Genomic DNA, 12044 nt, shown 5'->3' on the forward strand with positions numbered 1-12044 from the left:
CATCATAACCTATAAATGACAACTACTCCAGATTTTTTCTCTTAGTTTCAGTGCAGAAGAAGTACATTATGAAAATCAGTCCTTCTGTAAAACATTTTATGAACAATGTGAAATCTGCTAAGAAATATAAGTGACATGTCGGCGCTTTGCTGCCACCTGCTGTGTACAGCAGGTCTGTGTCTCTGTTGCGTTACCTCCGCTACTCTTCCTAAAACAGTGCGACCCTTAGTGGACAAATAAGGAATAGGAGCCAGGTTTATTGAAACATTGCAGTTAATGACATCTATGCAATTTTAGCACTTTAGCACAAATTCACATTGAACCTTGTGACGGGCCCGCAGGCCATATGTTTGACACCTCTGCTCTAAGAGCTATCGTTACTGAGTTCATCTCCTCGTGCATGGGCATTCCTGAAAGTTTTCTTCTGTACCCTTTGTTTGCTACGAACAGGCCCTACTCCCAAGGTCTGCAACTCTAATTGCTCTCATTTTGCCTCAGCATAATACAATCAATGAGTTAAGAGAAAGAAAGCAAGAAAAAGAAGTATGAAGTCTGAAAGCTAGCACCATCAGCTTGCTCATCAGCTGCCAAGCTGACTACATACTCCCTTGCCTTCTTGCATTCTGCATTCAGAAGGCAGGCACAAGTCAAGTTGGACTTCGTTCCCTTCCCACTTTCTCCCTCTTCTCATCAATCTGCAAGCCATACGCTCACATTTTCAGGATCTGCCAGGCATCATTGTAAAGCAGCGGATCTAAGAGTCATTGTGATGTGGACCGAGCAGCCTTGCACATGCAATCATCGCAGTGCAGAGTCTTCAGTATCACGATCTCAACTATAAAAATATTGCTAAAACTGCATTAGATGTCATATATTCAATTGATGAGGTTGAGCTGAAATTAAACTAATTAAGATGAAATGAAATATGAAAACGGTAACAGCCACAATCAGTCAATAATAGGTAACGCTTATGTTCGTGTGTGTGCAAATGCCCAACACAAAAAGTCCACATGCACGCACACGTGTCCACACTTGTGGGAAATAAATCAGCTGCCCATGACGTCTGACACATTATAAGAGCCGGGTCCTCATCTGAATTTTTAAAAAAGCAGCGCAACCATGCAGAGTGCTGCTCTTGTATTTCTGTGTGCCTTCTACCTGAACTCAGTTTCTAGCTGCGAGCTGTTAGGCAGGTTCGACATGCCGAGTTTGTTCAAGGAGGGAGACATAATGATCGGGGGGATTTTTCCGGTTTTCAACAAAGAGATAGACCAGATTTTTACGTTTGAGCAGGAGCCTCCTGGAGCGAAGTGTGCTGTGTAAGTTTTAATACATCAGATTTTTCCTGTACATGCTCAGTTTGTCTTATCTCACAAGCTTCGATGTTGTATGCACTTGTGCAGAAGCAGCTTTGTAAATGTATAATTCGCTTTAATTCCCTAAACCTTTTTCAGATTTGACCTGCGGGCTTTTCGGTGGACCCAGGTGATGATATATGCAATAGAGGAAGTCAACAGAGATCCCGCTCTCCTGCCAAACATATCTCTTGGCTACAGGATCCTTAACTCGTGTTCATCTCCTACGAACACCTTACGTGCTGCATTAACACTGGCGAGTAGACCAAAGGAGATAAAGATCACTTCTTCTTGTCCTCCAACAATTTCTGCTGTCATAGCAGAGGCAGGGTCATCTCAGTCCTTGGCTGTGGCTGGAACGCTTGGACCCTTTCAAGTGCCAGTAGTAAGAGATTAAGTGACATGTTTTTATCAAGTCTGCTCTGCAATATCTGATGCTTTTACAGTAATTGTTTTGTGACACTGTTATCAGAATTATTTTCTTATCGCTCTTATAGGTAAGTTATTTCTCAACATGTGCCTGCCTGAGCAACCGAGCTAAATATCCCACCTTTTTCCGGACAATCCCCAGCGACTACTTCCAGGCAAAAGCCTTGGCAGCACTGGTGAAACATTTTGGTTGGCAGTGGATCGGGGCCATACAGTCAGACAACGATTATGGGAGAAACGGGATCCTGGCTTTTAGTGAGGAGGTCAAAAAGCTCGGGATTTGCATCGCTTTTGTTGGGACGGTCAAGCGCACGTACGCCATGGACAAAATCCTGAACGTTGTGGAGATGATCAAACGGTCAACCGTTAAAGTGATTCTGGCTTTTGTTCCTGAGGGCGACTTTTCCGCTTTGATGAAAGAGGTGGTGAGACAAAACCTCACAGGAATTCAGTGGATTGGCAGCGAGGCCTGGATAACAGCGCCTCAGCCTTCTACCCCTGAGATGTACCAAGCTTTCGGTGGATCCCTGGGATTTGTGGTGCAGAAGATGGCTATCCCAAAACTAAAACCATTTCTTACAGATATTAGTCCTTATACAGATCCAAATGCAGCATTTGTGAAGGACTTCTGGGAGATTATAGTGGGCTGTAGACCTGTTTTACCTGGGATAAACACAGATACTGAGGCAACAAGTAAAATATGCCTGGGCAATGAGACTTTAATGAATTCCCAGGGTTTGTTCTTTGATGTCACACACCTCAGAGTTGCCTATAATGTGTATAAAGCAGTTTATGCTATCGCACACGCCCTTCATCAGCTGGTGTTCTGCAAACCAGTGGGAGAAAAAGTAGCTGAGCCGTGTTTGAATGTATCAGAAATTCAGCACAAAGAGGTGAGAAACAGTGGGGAACTAAAATCCACAATAATCACACATCTTGTTCACGTGAACGTGTAAATGTCTTAACAAACTGTTCCTTTTCTCAGGTTGTTGATCACCTGCAAAGGGTCAATTTCAGAGACGCTTTCGGGGATCGTGTGTTTTTTGATGAGAACGGCGACCCTCCTGCTTCTTATGATATCATTAACTGGCAGCTGAAGAACGGACAGGTGCAACACGTGACACTGGGTCATTTTTCATCTAATGCAAAGGGTGAATATAAGCTCAGCATCGAGGAGGAAAAGATAGTGTGGAGGACAGGGAAAACGGTAAGCATGAAACCTGTGTTTAATGGCGATGACAAGATATACTGAATATGCTCACTATTGTTTCACTCTGTACACGTGTTATTCCCTCAGGTCCCCACGTCAGTGTGCTCTAATGTTTGTCCAGTAGGAACCAGGAAAGCTCAAATTAAAGGAAAACCCACATGCTGTTTTGACTGTATTCCGTGTGCCGACGGGACTATAGCCAACTCAACGGGTACACGGACCATTTTCTTAAACGTACACCAATCAGCCACAACATTATGGCCACTGACAGGAGAAGTAAATAACAGTGACCATCTTGTGACAATTCAGTGTTCTGCTGGGAAACTTTTAGATCTGGCATTCGTGTGGATATTACTTAGACATGTATCACCCACCTAGACCAGACTAGGCATCCCTACCTTATAGCAATTGATGGCAGCAGTCTGACACAAGCACACATGCAAAAACGGTTTAGGAACAACTCAGAAATCTTGAAGGACAGCACAAGGTGTTGACCTGGCCTCCAAATTCACCAGATCCCAAACTGATCAAGTATTTGTGGGATGTAATGTAACAAATCCGATCCACAGAGGCCCCTCCCTTCAACCCATATGATCCAAAAGCCCCCACTAACGACATCCTGTTGCCAGACACCACAGGACACCCTCAGAAGCCCCAAGTCCATTCTCTGACGAGTCACAACTGTTGTGGAGGCACAAGGGAGACCTACACAATATAGTCATAATGGGTCATAATGTTATGCCTGATCTGTGTATTTGCCACAGTAAACAAAACATACATGACTCAGTACCACGTATTTGGTGCTTGTGTTATTGTATGCCTATCTTGCTCCTCCACATTGAATTGTTTTTACATTTTCACTTTTCACATGACATCCAGATATGTTTTCTTATTTCTGTCTTTATCCTGATCAGGTGCAGCAGACTGCACATCCTGCCCACAGGAATACTGGTCCAACGAGAGGAAAGATGAATGCATTCCTAAAACAATTGAGTTCCTGACATACAATGAGCCAATGGGAATTGCAATCACAGTTGTGTCCCTGCTAGGGGCCTCCCTGTCGCTGGCCACCATGATGGTCTTCATCTACTACAGAGAAACTCCTGTAATAAAGGCCAGCAACACAGAGCTGAGCTGTTTCCTGCTGTTTTCTCTTTTTCTGTGTTTCCTCTGCCCTCTCCCTTTCATGGGCAGACCAACTCTCTGGACATGCATGCTGCGCCACACGGCTTTTGGTGTGACATTTGCTCTTTGTATTTCCTGTGTCTTGGGAAAAACTATCGTCGTTGTAACAGCGTTCAAAGCCACAGTTCCTGGAAGCAAAATCGCAGGGAAGTTTGGTCCTGCACAGCAAAGGATCATCGTTTGCTCCTGCACTTTCGTTCAAATAGTCATATGTGTGTTGTGGCTGAATTTAAACCCACCTTTCCCAGATATGGTTTTCAGATACAGCAACAAGAAGATTGTCTTAGAATGTAACACCGGCTCCGAGGCTGCTTTCTATGCAGTGCTGGGCTACATAGGAATCCTTGCAATAATATGTTTAGTCCTGGCTTTTCTGGCAAGAAAGTTGCCTGACAACTTTAATGAAGCCAAATTTATCACATTCAGCATGCTGATATTCTGTGCCGTGTGGATCACCTTCATCCCGGCGTACGTCAGCTCTCCTGGGAAGTTCACCGTGGCTGTGGAGATATTTGCAATTTTGTCTTCGGCGTTTGGCTTATTAATCAGCATTTTTGCACCTAAATGTTACATAATATTGCTGAAGCCAGAGGAAAATACAAAGAAACGTGTCATGGGAAAAATCTGAATAAAGACCACATGATTTCTTAAATTTTAAAAAGATGATGCCACAATTACTGTTTGTTAAATACATGTTATATATATTGCAGTAGTATGTAAGTAATACATTTTACTGTTTGTACCTATAAATAAACCATCCATGTAAACCATTTTGTAGGGGAAATACCGTTTTTTAACAACCTGGACTTTATTTCTGGCATAAAATATGATCGTTTACTCACCCATATATTTGGTGTCATTTGGAGTCCTTCAGAAGATATTTAGCTCCAGTGCTAAATATCCATATAGTGGGAGTGACTGGGGCACCGAAATAACGCATTATCTGCCATGAAACTCGTTCATTTCACCAATATTTTGTTATGATACGCTAGTGCTATTCCGCGTTGAGTCTGGAGTTACCTGTTATGTATTCACGGACGTGCAGCAGTTTGTTGTTCTTTGGCCAGCTGTCCACAACCTCAGAATCGGAAAAATATTTAGCCACGTTGCAAAAAACTAGCAGTAGCAAATTACAGGTAAACAAGGCGACCGTCGCAGGTAACTCCGGATTCAACGGGGAATAGCACTAATGTATCATAACAAAATATTGGTGAAATGAACGAGTTTCGCAGCAGATAATGCGTTATTTAGAGGCTGCGTTCCGGTGCCCCAGTCACTCCCACTATATGGAAATACACGGTGCTACACTGGATCTAAATATCTTCCAAACGACTCCAAATAACACCAAAGTTATATGGGTGAGTATTTTATGCCAGAAATAAGGTCCAGGTTGTAAAAAAACGGTAGTTCCCCCTTAAGAGATCCCAGAGGCGGCAATATCCAAGATTATGGGGGACAAACTCAAATGTTTACAGTAACAAATCCTAATTTCTATTTACACCTCTCTGTTGGACCATCCACCAACAACAAATATGCTCTCAGTCGCAAAGAAATCTGAACTGCATTAATGGCTGAAAATGAGTTTCTGCCCTTTCTGATCTCATACAAGGGATTACACAGTAGCTGATCTACACATTGTAGTTAGCACACAGATCTGATTGTATCACCTAGACACAGAAGTAATTTATTTTCTGTAACTGCTTGTCTTCTGGAGGGTTGGAGGGGGGACTGGAACCTATCCCAGCTGTCATTGGGTCAGAGGCGATGTACATCCTGGACAGGTCAGCAGTCTAGTCTGTGACATGGTTAACACAGAGAGACAGACAACCACTCACACCTACGGCCAATTTTGAATCACCAGTTAACTAAACGAGCATTTCTTTGGACGGTGGGAGGAAGCTGGAGTGCCCGGAGAGAACCCACGTAGACACAGGGAGAACATGCAAACTTAGTGCTAACCACCACACCACTGTGCCACCCCACACAGAACTCATGACAATGTAAAAAGCACTACATCAAGTTCTCGAAGAGGAAAAATTTTGTGTTTAGGGGGTAAAAAAGTTGTTAGGTTTTTTTGTTTTGTTTTTTTAAATCAATAACATGACAAGATCACCTTAAAGTGGTCTGGTGAAATAAACATTTAAAGTTAAATTTATTTTTTGGTAAAATAAAAATGGCAACCTGTATTTCTACAGTAGCCTGAACACAGGCTGTCCTCTTTCATACCTTTAAACTATAATTATAGACGTGTGCTAATTCGTGCCCAACACAAATTCACATTTTAGAGAATGTCATTAGTTCATATTTTCCTCATTGCCGATGTAGGTTGTTATTTCACCCACCTACAACCAGTTCACTATGGGCGTATTCACACCAGGAAGGTCCGTTAGTTCACTTGCTTTGGTCCGGACCAATTTTTTTTTTCTTTTTTTTTTTTTAGTGCGGTTCGCTTTCACACTGTGATTAATTGCAACCGGACCAGAATTTATAAACAAAAACACATGTGCTAAGGTCGTTCAGCCATTGGCTGGTAAACGTATAGGCGGGGTAAAGAAGGAAGCCAAATGTCCCACGTAAATAGGCTACAATGGAGACTTTGCGTACTGTAGGTCTACTTGTTATTATGCTAGCAATATGGTTTATAAACTTACAGCTTGTGCTCGAGCGTCAAGACCGTTTGATGCAACATGAGTTTAACCATATCATGCTCGTTATTTTGCAACGGCTCATCTCTACCTAACCTACCTGCGTTTGTTTGCTTCACGTGTCTCTCTCTGTTGTGTGTGTCACTGGGCTATCCTACATTTCCCATAATGCGCGAAAACTACGGGAAACTACGGGAGCTCGTCAAATCCAAAAAGGTAGATTTTTGCAACTTGGGTCGGATCGAGGTCGGGCTGCTTTCACACCATAAAGGAACTGCACCAGGGTTCGGTAGGAACCGCTCCGAGACCACCTCCTCAGCTGGGTCTCGGTCCGCTTGTTTGGTCCGCACCAGAGTTCGAGTGATTGTATTCACACCAGTCAAAAAGGTCCGAACCAAGCAGGGAAACGAACTTGAGTTCGTTTTAATCGAACTAAACAAGGCAGGTGTGAATACACCCTATATTTCTGACCCAGCCCAACCAACCTACGTATTAACCGCGGTGCTTGCGGATTAAACAGGGCCAAGCATTACTATTTCACAAGACCTCAACCCTTCTTCTATCGAGGTTTAGGAACCTTCTTGTCAAGACTGAACAAGGTTTCAACCCAAATGTACAACTCTAAGGCGATGTTCAAAATCTTTATTTATATAAAGTCTTTATTTCTGTGAATAACTAAAGATCATTGCACAACACATGGCAAAAACACTATGAGAAAATAAACTAAGAAAACACAAAATCTCTCTCAAGACAAGGCTTTAAGTAACACTGGTTCTGCTGACATGAGACAGGACGAACTGGCAAAGGACTAAGGGAGACACCGTCAATATATACACACAGGAAATGAGACACAGGTGAAAACGATCAGGACGAGGAAGACAATCACAAAGGCGGGAAGATACAGGAAGGGCACGCTGAATATGACACAAAAGGAAACGTTTAACAAAATAAAAGCGGAGATAACTGAAGAAATAAAACACAAGTCAAAAAAACAGAAACTTTACTTCCTCAGTATGACACTTCTTGCCATCTGTGCTACTAACTTCCACCACTGTGTCGCTCACCACAAGGACCTATATGATGACATTCATGGCAATTTCTTTTATCTGGCAAAAACCTGCTGATTTAACTGGCGTTTTTTTAAAAATCACTGTATTCTGTATATCATAAGCAAATTACATTGAGAACTTGGTACACAACAGTATTCCTATGATTCTAAATCATGTGTTGTACATACTCATACTGCCCTATTTTGTAATTTTCTCTTGGCCCATTGATATTTAACAACCTCAAAACTATCACTTTTTGCAAGAAAAATCGTAGCACTTCTACTGTTGCACTAAACATACACATGGTTTACGTCCAATTCCTTCCTTTAGCTCATTTGTAGTATGAATGTTCTTGTTGTAAGGTAGACAAAGCGTGCGTTTTTTTTTTTGTTGTTGTTATTTTATTTAGAAGATCAATGCATATCATGAAATAATTTTTGCATATTGTAAACTTCCAGTATAGTAAACGTAAATTCCCGTTGCGCCAACCTTGCCTATCTATGATCGCTCTGCCCTGTGGGGGATAGCACGTCTGCCTGTATCCAGTGCAGATGTTATAAGAGCCGTACCCTCATCTCCAATACCTGACAAATATGGAAAGAACTGTTCCCACATTTCTGTGTGTTCTCCTCGTGAACACAGTCTCCTGCTGCGAGCTGTTCGGCAGGTTCGACATGCCGAGTTTGTTTAAGGAGGGGGACATAATGATCGGGGGGATTTTCCCGGTTTTCAACAAAGAGATTACCAGCACTTCTACGTTTGAGACAAAGCCTCCTGGAGTGAAGTGTGCAGGGTATGATTTTATACATCTGATCTTTCCGTACTTCATGCATGCATGTTTATTCTTATCTTGTAAACCTGCTTTTGTATATACTTGCGCTGCGGTATCTAAATCATTTTCTAACTGCTTTTAGACTTGACCTGCGAGCTTATCGATGGACCCAAGTGATGATGTTCGCAATTGATGAAATCAACAAAGATCCTACTCTGCTGCCAAACATATCTCTTGGCTATAGAATCCTTAACTCCTGTGCATCTCCTACAAACACTTTACGTGCTACTCTCACGCTGGCGAGCGGACCAGAGGAGAGAGGATTGACTTCTTCTTGTCCTCCAGCTATATCTGCCCTCATTGCAGAGTCAGGGTCATCTCAATCCTTGGTTGTGGCTGGAACTCTCGGGCCCTTTCAATTGCCGATAGTAAGAGATTTATGTGATTTCTTATATGTGGTGCTTTTGCTGTAATTGTTTTATGAGTTTTATTTTGTTATTCCTCTTATAGGTAAGTTATTTCTCGACATGTGCCTGCCTGAGTGACCGAGCTAAATATCCAACATTTTTCCGGACAATCCCCAGCGACTACTTCCAGGCAAAAGCCTTGGCAGCACTGGTGAAACATTTTGGTTGGCAGTGGATTGGGGCCATACAGTCAGACAATGATTATGGGAGAAACGGGATCCTGGCTTTTAGAGAAGAGGTCAAAAACCTTGGGGTTTGCATTGCTTTCGTCGGAACCGTTCTACGTACGTACACCATGGACAAAATCCTGAACGTTGTGGAGATGATCAAAGAGTCAACCGTTAAGGTGATTCTAGCTTTTGTTCCTGAGGGCGACTTCTATCCTTTGATGAAAGAAGTGGTGAAACAAAACCTCACAGGAATTCAGTGGATTGCCAGCGAGGCCTGGATAACAGCGGCTCGACCCTCCACGCCTGAAATGTACCAAGCTTTCGGCGGAGCCCTGGGATTTGTGGTGCAGAAGATGGCTATTCCAAAACTAAAACCATTTCTTACAGATATTAGTCCTTACACTGATCAAAATGCAGCATTTGTGAAGGACTTCTGGGAGATTATAGTGGGCTGTAGACCTGTTTTACCTGGGATAAACACAGATACTGAGACAACAAGTAAAACATGCACGGGCAATGAGACTTTAATGAATTCCCAGGATTTGTTCTTCGATGTCACACAGCTCAGAGTTTCCTATAATGTGTATAAAGCAGTTTATGCTGTTGCACACGCCCTTCATCAGCTGGTGTTCTGCAAACCAGTGGGAGAAAAAATAATAAAGCTGTGTGTGAATGTATCAGAAATACGGCTGAAAGAGGTGAGACTTAAGTATACTTCTGTATCTTCTTCACATGAAGGTGTACATGTCTTAAGAAACTGTTCCTTTTCTCAGGTTGTTGATCACCTGCAAAGGGTCAATTTCAGAGACGCTTTCGGGGATCATGTGTTTTTTGATGAGAACGGTGACCCTCCTGCTTCTTATGATATCATTAACTGGCAGCTGAAGAACGGACAGGTGCAACATGAGACAGTGGGTCTTTTTTTATCTAATGCAAACGGTGAATATAAGCTCAGCATCGAGGAGGAGAAGATAGTGTGGAGGACAGGGAAAACTGTAAGCATGAAAGCCTATTTTTCATGTAACAGATGATCTGCCGGGTGTGTGCACACTCTTCCTCACTTTGTAAACGTGTTATTCCCTCAGGTCCCCACATCAGTGTGCTCTAATGTTTGTCCAGTAGGAACCAGGAAAGCTCAAATTAAGGGAAAACCCACATGCTGTTTTGACTGTATCCCGTGTGCTGATGGGACTATAGCCAACTCAACGGGTACACGGACGTGCACCAAAAACATATATTTAAAATGTATATGACACAGCCAAACATATATGATTCAGAATCATGTATTTAGTGTTTGCATCTCTTTCATATTGAACTGGTCTTTAAAGTTGAATCTTTCACTTTCCAATTATTACACTCTCTTGTCTTTTCCTGAACAGGTGCAGCAGACTGCACATCCTGCCCACAGGAATACTGGTCCAATGCGAGGAAAGATGAATGCATTCCTAAAACAATTGAGTTCCTGACATACCATGAGCCGATGGGGATATCTATCACAGTGGTGTCCCTGCTAGGGGCCTCCCTGTCGCTGGCCACTATGATGGTGTTCATCTACTACAGAGAAACTCCTGTAATAAAGGCCAGCAACACAGAGCTGAGCTGTTTCCTGTTGTTTTCTCTTTTTCTCTGTTTCCTCTGCCCTCTCCCTTTCATGGGCAGACCAACTCTCTGGACATGCATGCTGCGCCACACGGCTTTTGGTGTGACATTTGCTCTTTGCATTTCCTGTGTCTTGGGAAAAACTATCGTCGTGGTCACAGCTTTCAAAGCCACATTTCCTGGAAACAAAGTTGCGGGGAAGTTTGGTCCTGCACAGCAAAGGATCATCGTTTGCTCCTGCACTTTCGTTCAAATAGTCATATGTGTGTTGTGGCTGAATTTAAACCCACCTTTCCCAGATATGGTTTTCAGATACAGCAACAAGAAGATTGTTTTAGAATGTAACACCGGCTCCGAGGCTGCTTTCTATGCAGTGCTGGCCTACATAGGAATCCTTGCAATACTATGTTTAGTCCTGGCTTTTCTAGCAAGAAAGTTGCCTGATAACTTCAACGAAGCCAAATTTATCACATTCAGCATGCTGATATTCTGTGCCGTGTGGATCACCTTCATCCCAGCGTACGTCAGCTCTCCTGGGAAGTTCACCGTGGCTGTGGAGATATTTGCAATTTTGTCTTCGGCGTTTGGCTTATTAATCAGCATTTTTGCACCTAAATGTTACATAATATTGCTGAAGCCAGAGAAAAATACAAAGAAACATGTCATGGTAAAAAGAATGGAGCAAAAGTACACAATTTCCTAATTAAAAGAGTTAAGTTTTGTTTTCTGTTGGACTATAGCAGCAGGTCTATTGCAACAAGTGGGTTTACACACAATTTGTAATTGTAAATTATGTTGTGTATAGAAAATATAAAAGCCTAAATTTGTGACACACTTTGAGGAGATGAAATGTACAAATGCATTCGATTTACAGACAAAAGTTTAATAACGATAATGAACATACACTTGTTCACATTTCACGTTGTTATATTGTCTGTTTCACTGCTTTGTTCTGACGTTACATTACATCAGGATAACAATAAAAGATAAAAATAAAAACCTTTTTCACTGTCTCCTTTGTTTGACACATCTAGTTGAGTTGCAGTTCAGTATTTATGCAAAACAGTATGACAGCTCAGTGTAGTTAAACTTCAGGCTTTTGGATATAATATGTCATTATTACCAAGGAGGTTCCGGGATCGAATCCAGGCCTGGGGCCTTTC

The 12044-nt window shown here is 42.4% G+C and overlaps 2 protein-coding genes across 2 annotated transcripts; both read left to right on the forward strand.

Moving 5' to 3' along the window:
• Positions 1–1119: 1119 nt before the first annotated feature.
• LOC311497829 (extracellular calcium-sensing receptor-like) lies at positions 1120–5269 on the forward strand (the record flags this gene model as incomplete). Its single annotated transcript, XM_084558194.1, has 6 exons — positions 1120–1319; positions 1455–1740; positions 1853–2677; positions 2770–2991; positions 3082–3205; positions 3909–5269. 6 exons carry the CDS (start codon positions 1120–1122, stop codon positions 4805–4807), a joined length of 2556 nt encoding a protein of 851 aa, XP_084414320.1. The 3' UTR covers positions 4808–5269.
• Positions 5270–8290: 3021 nt separating this feature from the next.
• LOC311497830 (extracellular calcium-sensing receptor-like) lies at positions 8291–11584 on the forward strand (the record flags this gene model as incomplete). The annotated part of the gene is made up of 6 exons (XM_084558195.1): positions 8291–8666; positions 8788–9073; positions 9156–9980; positions 10056–10277; positions 10368–10491; positions 10662–11584. The coding sequence occupies exons 1-6, from the start codon at positions 8467–8469 to the stop codon at positions 11582–11584; spliced, it is 2580 nt and encodes an 859-aa protein (XP_084414321.1). The 5' UTR covers positions 8291–8466.
• Between the last annotated feature and the right edge of the window lie 460 nt (positions 11585–12044).

Source organism: Chelon labrosus (assembly GCF_963514085.1).
Source record: "Chelon labrosus genome assembly, chromosome: 13".
Taxonomy (NCBI): Eukaryota; Metazoa; Chordata; class Actinopteri; order Mugiliformes; family Mugilidae; genus Chelon; species Chelon labrosus.